At 42.9% G+C, this 15,190-nt stretch overlaps 1 protein-coding gene across 1 annotated transcript in view; it reads left to right on the forward strand.

Moving 5' to 3' along the window:
• adgrl1a (adhesion G protein-coupled receptor L1a) overlaps positions 1-15,190 on the forward strand; it is a 37,343-nt gene that overhangs the window by 11,535 nt on the left and 10,618 nt on the right. The window contains exons 4-14 of the mRNA XM_062439616.1: positions 4,809-5,016; positions 5,237-5,501; positions 6,648-6,975; positions 8,023-8,316; positions 9,744-9,847; positions 10,901-11,086; positions 11,275-11,313; positions 13,104-13,284; positions 13,460-13,582; positions 14,502-14,713; positions 14,816-14,989. Of these exons, the coding sequence (XP_062295600.1) occupies positions 4,809-5,016; positions 5,237-5,501; positions 6,648-6,975; positions 8,023-8,316; positions 9,744-9,847; positions 10,901-11,086; positions 11,275-11,313; positions 13,104-13,284; positions 13,460-13,582; positions 14,502-14,713; positions 14,816-14,989 (2,114 nt within the window). The remainder of the gene's footprint in view (positions 1-4,808; positions 5,017-5,236; positions 5,502-6,647; positions 6,976-8,022; positions 8,317-9,743; positions 9,848-10,900; positions 11,087-11,274; positions 11,314-13,103; positions 13,285-13,459; positions 13,583-14,501; positions 14,714-14,815; positions 14,990-15,190) is intronic.

Below are 15,190 nucleotides of genomic sequence, written 5' to 3' on the forward strand. Positions count from 1 at the left end.
ACTCCAAAGTGCACACATGCATGCCCTCACACACACACACACACACACACACACACACACACACACACATATATATGTATATATATATATATGTGTGTGTGTGTGTGTGTGTGTGTGTGTGTGTGTGTGTGTGTGTGTGTGTGTGTGTGTGTGTGTGTGTATTTATATATACATACATACATACATATATGTTTATATATAAACATTCAAACACACTAAGACACACTTAAACAAACTAATGGGCTGATGAATGCACCTCAGCATAGCATCAGGAGCATCACTGCGCTCTCATGCACAAACACTAACCCTTAAAGCCCATTAACTGTCCAGCATGGAATGTGGGGTACCATGCCATGCTCCATTCTGCCCCCTGCTGCCTGTGTGCGGCACCTGCCAGTAACAGGTGTGGGATTCAATTAGAGCAGCATGCTCTCAGCAGTCAGTCCTGTGAGCAGGCCATGACTATGGACTGGGCAAAAGCGTAAGCCAGCAGAGCCCTCGGATCCCTGTAGATACAAAAAAAAAATAAAAAATCCCACAAACACCATGAGGACGCCACTTTAAAAACAGCTGCCAAGCATTGGCAGGGGGTGTTTAGATCATCAAAGTTGTACATTAACCATCACCATGATGCTGTCACATCAAACATGAAAACCACACGAACTGTAGAAGACAACCAATATGAGAAGTCTAAATTTAGCCCAAAGCTGTCAGCACGCATTCTTAATTGTGTTACCAGTCAATCACAAATTGCTGCTAGATTCTAATGGGAGATATTTACTGTCATTTTCAGGAGAATTCTGGTGCTTTCATCATTTTATACTGCAGCCTCATATTGACAAATAACAGCTGACCTGTGCCTGGGAAAGGGATTATGGAGATAAATAGTCAATTATTACCGCAGTATTTCCCTGTATGTGTGGCAGTAATTGGCATGCTAGAGTATGATAGCTACAGCCTGGGTTTTAATCCCTGATAAGGTAAGTTTCATTAGCCATCTGGCTAGTTGGGAGGGTAAAGAAGTGTTGTGTCTGCACTGCCTGGTGACTTCACAGGGCTGATCATGACTACAAGATTTCCATCTGCACCCAAACAGGAAATAATCTATTAATCTAACTATCTCACATAATCCAGATGGCTCTTACTCTAGCTAACCTGTGCTAGCCAGACTAGGATAATGCCTAATCTCAAGATTTACGCCTAATGCTTAATGCCTAATGCCTAATACTTCATTCATACTGTAGTCATAATAGCCTTTTGTACTATAAGACTCTACTGTTAGGGTTTGGCTGCTCCAGCCTCCTGCTGCTACAATCACCCTTCACGGTTAGAGGGAGAGAGAAGGAGGCATAGCGACTGAGAAGCAAAAAGAGCTGGTAAACAAGAAGGCAGCCGGAAAGGCTGGGGAGTGCAGGTCAGAGTTAATGAAGCCCCCTAGGCAGGGTTTGCAGGGTGTGAAGCGTGGCCACTGTTTCTGTTTGGCCTGTGAATGTTTGAGTGTGTGTGTGTGTGTGTGTGTGTGTGTGTGTGTGTGTGTGTGTGTGTGTGTGTGTGTGTGTGTGTGTGTGTGTGTGTGTGTCCTCATGGCCTGCATGTACAGCCTGGAGGCCGTTGATGAGCCCCTTTGACACTGGGCCCATCCACCGACCAGTTCATTAGAATACTGGGGCTTGCTGATCAGCAGCCGGCAGGGTTTGCACTGGAGAGCAGGGAAGAAAGAAGGAATGTGTGGGAGGAAAGTAGAAGATGTCAGACTGTTAGTCTATGCTGCACCGCAGTGTTATTGTGATGATGAGCCCAACAGAGTACAGAATGCTACCAATTTACGACAGGGCTGGAAGGTTAGGTGCAATAATGAAGTGAATCGCATAGAATTTTGGAAGGGACACTGTGGCGGGCATGATGTTTTGTGAGTAAATTGTATTGCATGCGGCAACGACTACTGTGGAGATATGATAGATTGTAGAGCATTCGTCTCTGTCGCTAGCTTGTATAGTATAGCCAATCATGAATGCGTACATCATGGATCCAGTTCTAAACCTTTATTGGTCTATTAGGTGCTTCTGGACATCTGGAAATGATGAGTAACGAATGGTTATTAATATATTATTAATATACATTATTTTGTCATAAAACACAAAAAATAGTACATGGTACAAGGTTAAGTATTCTCTCTGCTATTTAGCAATGCTCATTAACTTGAGTGGTCACACCTTTACAAATTGCTAATCCCAGTAAAATTAACACCAGCAAAGGTGAATAACCACCATATTAAATCTTAACACATTGAACTTAATAGGATTTGCTCTCATTAGATTGTATAACTGCACAACTTTGTTAAGTTTTGTAAGTGCTGCTGTGTAAGATGGGTGTGTTTTATTAGATTACTGACCATGAACCAAAATCATTATAGTGACATTATAGATTGTATCTGCTCTCTGCTTTACTCATAATACATATCAGTTTCACTGTATCATGGCTATAGATGAGTCGGATTCCTTGCATGCATAATAAGACTTGCTTTTATAGTAGGTCGTCCTTTTTGTGACTGTAGAGAACAGACTTGCATGTTTGTGTTTCTTTGTCCTTTATTCTACCTTGAGGCGGAGTGCTCCTGGCTTTGTTTATGGGTCACCTACATGCAGAGTCGCTGCATTGCTTTCTGCATGCTGTTTATTTCTCTATTTACAGTAGCATTGTAGTTTTGAGGCAGTGTCCTACTTTTTTTTCACACTTTAGAGCTTCCTGCTCTGATAATACCTCACCCTTTACAAAGTGAGGTGTTTGAAATATTTTGGCGCACAACTTATTTGTAGTAGACTCATGGTGTGCCTGGATTGATACAGATGTCATTTGATTGTGGTGTGAGGGAGAGTTGGCAATGATGTTAGGCAAAAAATTTTGACATTTCACGTTTCAGCTGTCTGAAAAGTGCCGGATTTAACCATTGCTCTGAACATTATTTTGCATATTTTAGTCACCCACGTTCATATTTTCAAAGCAAACACCTCAGGCGTCCCTGTTTTCGAGTGAGCGTTTTAGTGTGACAATGGAGCATGACAAGCCTCCTCCCTGTGAAGGGTCTGTATTCAGAGTGTTTGTTTTTGCCCGAGCTTGATTAGATTCCTGTTTGGCTGCTAGTCTCAATCCCTGTTGGACTCCGTTAGACTGAAGAGACTTATTTCTAAGTGGCCCAGCACTACAGATCACCAGCCACACTATCAACAGCAAAAAGGAGGAAGCTGGATTTTCCATTTCCTCAATTTCTCTATTATGATTCTCCTCCTGCACCAGACTCCATGCAATATTCAAGACAGTTTGAGCCTAGACTGATCCATCACTCTTAACAGTGTGACAGTGACAGTATATATATGAAGGGGGGTGTGTGCATGCATGTCGTGTACTATCCTTGTGTGTGTTGGGATGGTATGCGTGTGTGTGTGTGTGTGTGTCTATGCATCCATGTGTGCTGTATGTCATCTGTGTCCAAATGCCCCTGCAGCGTCCAATTAGTTCAGAGATGCGTTCAATCATGAGGTGACCAGCAGGTGTCTGGTTCTGTCGCAACCTTAAGCCAGAAAGCCACATAAATAAGCTGGCAGAGGAGACGTGGGGACTCCTCAGCTGTTTCGTTCTGTAGTGCCTCCAACTCTCTCTCGCCCCTTTTCTCTCTGTTGCTAGTACCACTGTGCTGTGATGTCAGAGTGCCGAGGATGCCAGCAGCTTTCCTCATAGATCACCTGACATGCTCGGTGGTCCCAGGGCACTTTCTCTGTCAGGCGGGGACACACTGCGTCAGCCAGCCAATTTACACCAGTCCCCAGTGGATGACCTCCACCTGCCTAAAGTAGACATCCTCTGTATTCTCTTTGTGTGTGTGTGTGTGTGTGTGTGTGTGTGTGTGTGTGTGTGTGTGTGTGTGTGTGTGTGTGTGTGTGTGTGTGTGTGTGTGTGTGTGTGTGTGTGTGTGTGTGTGTGTGTGTGCTTGTTTGGTGTATGGATTGTGTATGAGGGTTTCTATGTGTTGTCTGTGTGTGTCTGTTTGGAATAGTAACAATAGTTTTTTGTCTGTATTTGTGTGTGTGCACGTGTGTGTGCGTGGGTGCGTGTGTGTGTGTGTGTGTGTGTGTGTGTGTGTGTGTGTGTGTGTGTTTGTGTGTGTGTGGGTGAGTTGCAGCTGCTGAAGAAAGGGAGGCCTGGCCAACTTCACATCTTTACCCCAGGATGCTTTTTTTCCTTGACGCATTACTCTTGACTGAGAGCCAAATTTTAGTCCTAATAAAACAAGCTCCACAATTACAGTTTTACCACCCAGTAGCAGAGCAGAGAAGCAGAGGCTTTTGAAATAGAAAAATGCACAATCAAATAAAAAGTAGGCCAAGATAAATTAGATTAGAGACCACATCTAAGCCGCCGCAGCAGCCAGAAATCTCCCATTTATCATATCCAGACACTTTCCAACCACAATGCTGATGTTCTACAAATGAGCTTTTATATGTTCCTTCATTTTAAATCTGATAATGTACCTCACCTCACTCCCCAGTCTCCCCCTCTTGTCCATTCTCCTCCTATTCTTTGTCTCCTTTTCAATTCTCAACTTACTTTTATCAACTCACATCTTTCTTTCATCCACTCTGTGTCTCTCTCTCCTGTTCTATATTCCATGGTCTTTGGCCTTTTCCCATTTCCTCTCTGCCTCCCCTGCCATCTCCATGATATCTTTCATTTTTACAATGCTTTGTTTTCATTTTCTGTCTCTCCCTTTTTTCCTTCTTCTCTCTGCTCCAACGCCCCTCCTCTTGCTCCAGTCTTTGTATGTCCGGGGACGCTGCTACGGGTGCAGGCGGCCAGCTCTCTGCAGGAGGCGGAGCACCAGGCAGGGGCATGGTGTAAGGACCCGCTGCAGTCTGGGGACCGTCTGTACGTTATGCCCTGGACCCCCTATCGCACTGACATGCTGTACGAGTACGCGTCCTGGGAAGACTTCAAACAGAACCGAGCCACCACCACCTACAAGTGAGGGCGCCTCCCACTGTCCTGGATGATCAAATAGCATCTGCTGCTGTATTGATTTATTGGCTTTTCATGTGGATATAGATGGTGATAGCAGTATGGTCCCACTGTGGTGTCAGCTTGCTCACCATGAGGCCGTCTTGTAGGACTGTGTCATGCAGAGTAGATGGATTGGCTTGTTCTCCTGGATTTCTGCACCACTCATGTGATTCTCTCTTAACAGGTTGCCCAACAGAGTTGATGGCACAGGCTTTGTGGTGTATGACGGTGCAGTATTTTACAACAAAGAACGCACACGAAACATAGTCAAATATGACCTAAGGACACGCATCAAAAGTGGTGAGGCCATTATCACAAATGCCAACTACCATGACACGTCACCGTACCGGTGGGGAGGGAAGTCGGACATTGACCTGGCTGTGGATGAGAACGGCCTCTGGGTGATCTATGCCACGGAGTCCAACAACGGACGACTGGTGGTCAGTCAGGTGGGAGAGCAGCGCTGCACAGAAGGGGATGAGATGGGGATTATAAATGCAGGATTGGATTATGTCAAAATCTCATTTAACTAGTCAGGCAAAAGGTCATATGTCACACATGAATGATTTACCATTGAGATTACACAAGTGCACTGCCAAATGAGATACAGAGATATTGTTGGCTAGGACAAATAGTCACATAAACCTCCTTTGCAAAAGGTCAGGCCTAATTTTAAATCCCATCATATCTACAGAGGGAAGCTAAATAAATATTTGTGTTGCTGCACCACAACCAGTTTTTTCTAGCATTAAACAGTGTTTCTACTTCATGACTTAAAATCATAAAAGTGTGTCCTTGTTAGGTTGTCAACTCATTTGTATATCAGAAGTTTATATTATCTATTGTACACTTTGTGTTAAACATATCATATTCAAAACACGATCCATCACTGTGAACTTTGAAATATTCATATTTTAAAACCAGTTGGTTATTTATTTCTTAACAAATAACGCTCAAATCAGGTAACAAAGGCTCAAATAAACAGAGTTTGAATTAATGTGTTATTCAGATAGAGGGTTTCCATTTATTAACACTATCTTTGACCTTATCAGGAAATTGTATTTCAAGCTGTATAAACTAAACTATTCTAATCTATCTAAAATATCAAACCCGGCATGAGGTCTGTAATAATGCAGCAGCAAAATAATAAACAAGAAAGTGACCACTTTCATCATCAATTGCTGACATTACTGTTGAAAAGTACTGTTTATGCTGCTGGGAGCTTTTTTTTTTTTTTACAGTAATAGAAGTGCTCAGCACAGACCATTTAGCTTTAGAACAAAAGTGAAACACGGAACGAAAAACTGAAGAGAAGGAAATTATTTTAATCATTAAATGAGGGGCTTATAGAGTTGCTGCCTTACCATAGACTTCCACCAATTGAGCTTCTATACAAAAACCCCAAACTCACTATTCAAACTGCACAGAGAGAAATGAAAAAGGATATTGAGAAATTAAAGGAAAGTAGACTTTCTTAGCTCTCAGTCTTGAAGACCTTTGACTTCATACGTTTATATATTTTTTTAACCTATTGTATGATTGGTGCTGTACAAAGTAAGCCTTGGTTGAATTCAGCATTTCTTTTGTGCATACAGGTGAACCCTTACACCCTGCGCTTTGAAGGCACCTGGGAGACCAGCTTCGACAAGAGGATGGCATCCAACGCCTTCATGGCGTGTGGTGTGCTTTATGCAGTGCGGTCCGTCTACCAGGACGATGACAGCGAAGCAGGTGGTGATTTGGTGATGTATGCGTACAATACCAACCATGCCCGTGAGGAACCTGTCAACATCCCTTTCCCAAACCCCTATCAATACATTTCCTCTGTGGACTACAATCCTCGAGACAACCAGCTTTATGTCTGGAACAACTACAACGTGCTGCGCTACCCTCTGGAGTTTGGACCGCCAGACCCGACCACAAGTAAGGAGATATTACACAAGAAGCACACAGAATATAATATCTGTACTTGACTGCATCTCTTTTATCATTATTACATGAAGAAACACTTTGTGTTTCACTAATTAGAGTTTTTCTTTGATTGTGTTAGACTGATAGAGATATCCAGCATATAATTTACTATGCAATAATTCATGCAGTATGAGGTGTTGTTTTTTTTGATCAGGGAACACTTCAAATAGCCCATGCAGTATGCGTTTGTGATCTTATCTGAAATTTGGATGCTCAGATACCAAATCATTATATTTCCATCCACAGCCAGAGTTACAGTAAAGAGCAGCCTTTAAGGTATAACTGCTGTAGCACTTCATATCAACTTCTCTGTGTCATGGATAATGAAAAAGTCACTCTGAAATGATATGGGGGGAGGATGAAATGAGAAAGCCACATGGCATTTTGGCAGTCCATCAATATGAGAAGGAGGTTTGGATGTACTGTATATGTGAGCTGTATATATACAGCTGAGGCCTGTATGAAGCTCGGATTAGGCCCAGGAAGAGACGAGGCAGAGACAGACGGGCAGCGGCACTCACAGAGTTGTGCACTGACTCTGCGTTTGATCTGTTAGGATCTTTTTAGTTGTGATGTGTTGCTTTTATCTTCACATTAGGTTTGGTTGTTAGTGATGGTGACTTCTCTTATACATTTGATCAATTATTAAGTTCTCCCTGACTTGTGATGATGCCTTCTCTCCATCTTTTCCCCTGCTTCTCCTCCTCTCTCTGGAGAAAAGACTTTGTGAGGCTCAAAAAAGTATTTGTCGCCCCAATTATTGTCGGGGTAACTTTTGAACTCAGCTTCTGAGAGGCATCTTACATTCTCATGCATCTGTCCTTCTCTGTCTTGATCTCTTTTTTTTTTTTGCTTTTTCTGTCAGGGTTTTCTGCTCTCTAACAAAACTCTATTTACATCCTCTTACAATTCTCTAAATATCTGTCTTTCACTCTGTGTCTCATTCATTGCCTGTAACTTTGTCCTCCCTTCTCTAAATGCTACTTTTGGTTTCCTCAGGTCCTCTGACCACTACTCAAGTGACCACCACTCTTCCAGCCAGGCCTTTCACCTCCAGTACCAGCCCCTCTACCACCCGCCCTCTGGCCCCCACATCACGTCCAATTGGCTCCATCAACAAGCACCCTGATCTTCGACCAATCACTGCCACTGTGCCTGTCACCCGCCGGCCACCCCATCCACCACAAGGCCCAGAGCCCCATGTCTGTGAGGCCAAGCTGGTCCGTGGTGTCCAGTGGCCCACCACACAGAGAGGAGAAACAGTAGACCGCCCGTGTCCCAAAGGATCTCTAGGTGAGGACATGTGCATGTGTATATTTTTAAACGAGTGCACATATTTTCCACTTCATGAAAGGAACAACATGTGTTTCATGTTGATATTTACTCCCTCTATATGTCCTCTATCCATGTGGTTGTTTGCGCTTGCAATATACCTCAATGCGTGTGCCCAAGTGATCAGCATGTTTATGCTCTCACGCTTGTTTTTTTCCACTGTTGTCTACTTCTGTCCCTGCGTTGGTCCCACCAGCAGGCACAGTCCCCAAGGACTCACAGATGAAAGCCCGTCCTCAGCAAATGAAAGGCTCATCTCCCACAGAAACAGAGCTGATTGAAAGTGGCGAAGAATGAAATGAAAGGCTAGACAACAGAGGCTTCACCTCCCTTCTTGCTAGTTTCTATACCTCTAAACATGCAGCGATCAAAAAGCTCTCTTTAGTCACAGAAAAAAGGCATCTCCCTCCATCTTCTTCTCCAACGCCTTTCACTGTTTCTGTATATTCTCTCTGAAAATGGCAGTAACATTAAATTAGCAGCTGGCTTAATTGCCGCATTTTGGCAGAGCTCTCAAACCCAATCTGTGTTCGATGGAGGAGAATATAGAAAAAAGCGAGAGAGACGAGAGGAAATAAATCAGTGGGAGAGACAGAAAAAAGGGGGAATGAAATGCAACACCACATCTGCTCTGATCCCTCTACAACTGTGAAGCGTTGCTGCATTGTCTCTGTCATCTCCACTCTTCCGTTCTGCTTCTATCTCTCTCTCTCTCTCTCTGTGGTCTCTCCTCTTTTTTTCCGCCTCGTCTTTGTGACTTGATGCTGGTTATTTGTGTTAGCAGCAGCAGATAGACCCTTCCCTGTTTTTATCCCTGTATGGTGTCCTTTCTCTGAACCCTCACAACTAAACAGAAAACCTAGCTGGAAACAAGGGTTGGTGGAAGGTGCTTCCCTTCAGCTGTTTTCATTTGAAAGTGAGGGATCATAGCTGATGTCTTTGGTGTGTGTCTTTGTGCACAGAGTAATATTTATGTGGTATGTGTACATATGGTCCTTTTAAACTGTTCCTTTTACAACATGAAAGCCTATTCCTCCGCTGCCGTCGTCTTCCTCCTTTTCTCTCCTCTCACTTTCTCACTGCCCTACACTCCATTATTTAACCTTTTCCACTTCTGACCCATTTCTTCTCAGACTTTCTACTCTGCTTCTGCTCTACCATCCTTCCTCCATCTCATCTTCAAACACTTTGAGTATTGCATTTTTAAAATTCATTCCACTCTATTTTTCTTCTGTAAAAAAAAAAAAAAAAGAATTCAAAAATCTATCGCACTTTTTTGTGCTTATCCCTCTCCTCCACACTTTCCCCTTTAATTGCAGACACCTAACGCTTATTATCTTTTCATTACCCTCCCCTACCCTGTTTCTTCTCCCTCTGCTGGTCTCCAGGCATTGCTTCGTTCCAGTGCTTGGCGGAGCAGGTCATGTGGAACCCGCGGGGTCCTGACCTGAGTAACTGCACCTCCCCGTGGGTCAACCAGGTGGCCCAGAAGGTGAGACCTGAAGCCGTGCCTCCTGGCCATGGGTCTGTCCCTTTCCTTTGCCCCATTGCCCCGACCACCCTCCCTGTCCACCTCCTCACACACATTAACATATCTCCAAGACAGACCTGATTAAAATACAGACTCATTTCAACTGGTCCTTCATTACAAGGCATCTGCTCTTAATACTTAATTAACTCTCTTTTTTCACTAATATACTTTAATTACAGCTAGGTGCAATTATTTTTTTAAAATCAGGCTTAGGGCTTAACAGCTCGTAAAGTACTCTACCACTTCAATTTCTCCATCATAGTCTCATATAATGCATTACACCTGTGTAGTAGCTAAACATCATGGTCAATAGATGATACAGAATGTTTGTTTAATTGAGCTCACTTATATTTAAATTAACAAATGGTGTTACTATTAACACTGTAGTAATCTGATCATTCCCCAAATTTGGCTGTCAGAAAAGAGTTCAGAAAAATTGCGTACCCTTAATGCGAATCAAAAGCAGTGTAAACTTGTAAACTGGAGAAAACTCCGACTACTCAGCTGGGCATACCCTCGACCGGCTTTCTCAAAGGTTTTTTAAGTGTATGTATGTGCCTGGAAGAGTAAGTAGCACCATGCTGAAAAGTTATATCGTTGGAAGAATCCATTACATCATTTATTTTTGGCAAAAATCAATTGTAATTGGAAAGTGGTTGCTAAGGGTGCGATTTGCAAGTGAAACCACACTAGGGAGAATAAAAACTTCACAATGTGTTCTGCAAGGTCCATGTTTGTTTACAAAGATGCGAGACAGTCTGATAATAAAAGTCCTTCTTTGGAGGGGGTCTTGGGAAATGTGATTACTGAACAAAGAGCATGAAATCTATTTTAGTATTGAAACTAACACAAAACATGTGGTTTCTGTGTCCTTACTCTTAGTGCGCATGTAAACATTTGTTAGACTTTTCCAACTGCTTTGAATGTGATTCAACAAATCAAAGCTGAGCTGTTTTATCATCATTATATTATCACTGTGTTTAAAGATGTGTGTGTTTTTGTGTATATGTGCAGATAAAGAGTGGTGAGAATGCTGCCAACATAGCTGGTGAGCTGGTGAACCACACGCGGGGTCGGATCCAGGCGGGAGACGTCAGCTCCTCCGTGCGACTGATAGAGCAACTGCTGGACATACTGGATGCCCAGCTTCAGGCCCTGAGGCCCGGAAACAAGGAGTCAGCTGCACGGAACTACAACAAGGTAGAAGAAAGTGTAAACACACGCATAAGCGCACACACGCTATTATTTTTCGAAGGATTATAAAAGAATGCTGCAGTTAATACGAATTTACCCCCCTAGTGCACATGCAAGGACCAGTGAGTTTTTAATTTACAGGGGTTTTTTTTGTTTAGCTTTTTAATTCAAGGCTTTGTTTTTTTCCCTTCCAGCTCCAGAAGCGAGAGCGGACCTGTCGGGCCTACATCCAGGTACTTTTTCTCTTTTATCTGCCTGCTTTAAATGCCTGTGGAGTAGGAATGCTCTGCGACTTAGAATAGCCGAGGCAAGATAAATCCTTGGGTAGTCTAGGTTTGTGGATGAGATTCTTTTGGCTCAGTGCTCTGTATTATGATTTATATTGCCTTTGGAATCATCACTTATAGAATATCCGGTTTGTGCTGAAGAGCTGTGTGAGTAAGTTTTGGTATAACTCCTGGCAGACAGCAGGTACAGTAAATGTTGGTGTAGTATTTCCCACACATTGAAAGCTGATTTGTCGTTTTTCTATTGCTCATGGTGTACATATATTTTAAATATGGCTTCAGCTCATATGGAAGTCATCTCCCTCTGACATAATCTTAGCTTTGTTACACTGTGATGCAGCCTAACTGTATAATATTGGCCTTGGTCTCATTGTGTTGCACAATAAGGTACAATATCTCTGGCTCTGAGAAAATGTAATTTGACGATAGTATGAAAGGCAATAGTTTGTGTTACTATACCCTTCCTTGCTTTTTCAATATTTGTGCAATATCTGTGGTTCTGAGAAAGCTGTAATCTAATATCTTGAAAAGGCCTTGTGTATGCTTCTCTGTAATGATGAAATGCGGCACTCTGCAGTACACAGTCTTTTGTGTCTTGACCTGTCTGCAGCATACTGTAATATGACACCCCATCTTCTGATCTCTGTTGGTGCAAGATGAATGTAAAGGCTGCATTATAGTTTGTAACTAGACCATTATTTTTGTCACTCGTTGCAAGGTGGCTCAGTATAACCTCACTGATCAGAGGATAAACTAGAAACACGCTCCGTTTTTTCTTCTTTTTTTCTCCTCTGCAGCAGATAGAGTGTGTTCTGATGCTAAATTCATTTTATTAACAGCAATCCTCTGTATTCCACACAGCAGCCAATCCTTCATTTTGAGAGTCCTGAGCAAAAGAATTACATGAATCATCAAGCAGGCTACTCCAATAAATTGCATAGCTGATACAACCATCAAAATTGCCATTAAATGAATTGTAAGTGTGAAATAGAATTGGTAATATGTCTGACATAGCACAGTAATAAATGTAGTGCAGGGTTATGGTGAGTTTCTAGGAAATTACAGTGGAATAGTGGTGACTTTGTACTTAAAGCGATCAAGTGATACACATGACGATGTGATACACAAAATGAGTAATTGCCAAGGAAAGAGTGAGAAACAAATCAGGAACTAACTGATAATTACTGAATAGCTCATCAATATCTAATAGCACAACAGATTGGTAGCACTGTTTATAAACAAGCGTCTAATGATTAGTTGCTAGATGTCTGTGACGCTAACCACTTTCTTAATTAATTTTTCCCAATTTATACAGAATCAAGTGCTAAATTGCACAACATCCAGTGACTAATCATTACTGCCTTATAATGAACAGAAGAGCATCATACTGAATGGTTGCAAGAAGTGCATCCTTTTTAACACTTTTGTCTTTCTTCATGTGAATTAGAGTGACTTTACAGCAAACTGACAAATAGTCCGTGAGCTCTATCTGTGAAAGGAGACATTATGAATGACACAAGGCTGAGACAGAATTTTAAAAAGATGCTTAAAATGTTTTTAAAATGATGACATTCAGAGCATTTCCATACATATTCACACCATGTTTGTAATTTCGTATGGGCTATTCAATTCAATTTAGGCATTAGGTAGTTCCTGCTTTGTTTGTTGTTCATTTCTTGCTTTGTGTATCTTCTTGTAAAGTGTTTCCAGTAACAGTAATAAATGCTTTGTGCCAGGCGGTGGTGCAGACAGTGGATAACTTGCTGCGTCCCGAGGCTCTGGAGTCGTGGCAGGACATGAACAGCACAGAGCAGGCTCACACTGCCACCATGCTACTGGACGTACTGGAGAAAGGAGCTTTCCTTCTGGCCAACAACATGTACGGGAATCGCTTTTCTGACCGAGCGCCCAGCATTGGTAAGAAAACAGTATTAATGGTGTTAATTATGGGTGGATATACTGCATGAATAAAGTGCAGTTTGGACCACTGTTTGTGTAGCTTTAACTCTGTTTTGTGACACAGAATTATTGCATCTTTGACAACGCAGGGGTTTTAATAAAATATCTGTGTGTGCTGTGTTTCCACCATCAGATCTTGAGGTGCATGTTCTAAACACAGAGATGGACCTGCAGGACTTGTCCTTCCCGCAGAACTATGCCAGTGACAGCACCATTCAGCTTTCAGCCTCCACTATCAAACAGTACAGTCGCAATGGTCAGCAACCCTTACCCCGCCCCCTCCTCAACCCTACGACTGAAAAATTGTACTGTCCTGTGCAGCCAGCTCTCTTATGTTTCCATTTGCATTTTCATGCGAGCTTAAAACAGTCTGCATACAGTTGACTAAGTTATTGGTTCATAATAATAGGCTAATCAGATTAACAAAAGCGCTGAGACAATTTCTTTTCTTGATGGTTTCTTAACAGCAGTCTTAATAGAATAGCTGGGGAGGCGTGTAGATTACAATCGGCCCCAGTCTGACATAGCAATCTCAGCACTCCCTCTCTTCTCTCTCCCCCATTCCATTCCCTCGCTCCGTCTCTCCTCCATCTTATCCCCCTCTCTCATCTCTCTGGTTTCCAACTACCTCCCTACCCCACCCCCCGACTCTGTCATCCCCCTCTCCATCGCTCCCCTCCTCCCCCCACAGCCCTCATCCCCTACCCTTTTCTGTTTTCTGTCTCCGCTCGGCTCTGCAGTGGGAACGAGATTAGAATGATTGAAACAAACGCACATGAAATATTCATATGGAATAATAAGAGATCTGTGAATGCTTGAGGGATGAATGTTCCATTGCCCTCCACATTAAATCTCGCTCTCTTCCACCAGTCAAAATGAAACGGTCCTTACCATCATTCTAACCTTCACTAACTCTCTCTCTCTGTCTCCCTCTCGCTCACCCTGTCACTCCCCACTCTCTATCTCTGTCTCTCTAACTGCCATTACCATATTATGCCCCCATTTCTGTATTTGGTCTTTTTTTTCACCCCTCTCTCCTCCTCCTCCTCCTCCCCTCCTCCTCTATCATTTTATCTGTATCTCCCTTTTCATTTAACATGTTTTCACTTGCATTTTTTTTTACCTTTGTTCTCCAATTTTCTCTCTTTTATTCTGTTTCTCCTCATCTCATGCAGGACAAGTCAAGGTGGTGTTCATTCTGTATAAAAACTTGGGATCCTTCCTGTCGACTGAGAACGCCACAGTGAAAATGGATGTGGAGGCCGGGTCAAGCCACGATCGGAAACGCCTGGCGGTCAATTCACATGTAATCGCTGCCTCCATCAATAAAGAGTCCAGCAGAGTGTTTCTCACTGAGCCGGTGGTCTTCACACTCAAACATCTACAGGTGACCTAATTCAATCCTTCATCCTGCTTAATTTACATTCTGACACATAAACTGCTGTTAACATTTTCCATCATTTTTTTCTTTGTTTTCATTTTTCCACAGCTGGAGAATTATTACACTCCAAATTGCTCCTTCTGGAATTACTCTGAGCGCTCCATGACAGGCCAGTGGTCCTCGCAGGGCTGCAGGCTGCTGGACACCAACAACACGCACACCACCTGCTCCTGTAGCCACCTCACCAACTTCGCTGTGCTCATGGCTCACCACGAACCCGATGTGAGTAAACAAGGGCGTGGCAGACACACGGTTTTAAATGGAAGCCGAGTAATTTATGCACGCATTAATTCGTGCGAGTAATAGCGTTCGCTCACTCTCTGTCACACACCCTCACACACATGCACATTAATGTACCCTCTCAAGGCTGACAAGCTCTTTGTTTTTGAATTTTCCCTTTTCCCTCTTTCCGACATTCAGGGA

This window comes from Scomber scombrus, chromosome 18 (assembly GCF_963691925.1).
Source record: "Scomber scombrus chromosome 18, fScoSco1.1, whole genome shotgun sequence".
Lineage (NCBI taxonomy): Eukaryota > Metazoa > Chordata > Actinopteri > Scombriformes > Scombridae > Scomber > Scomber scombrus.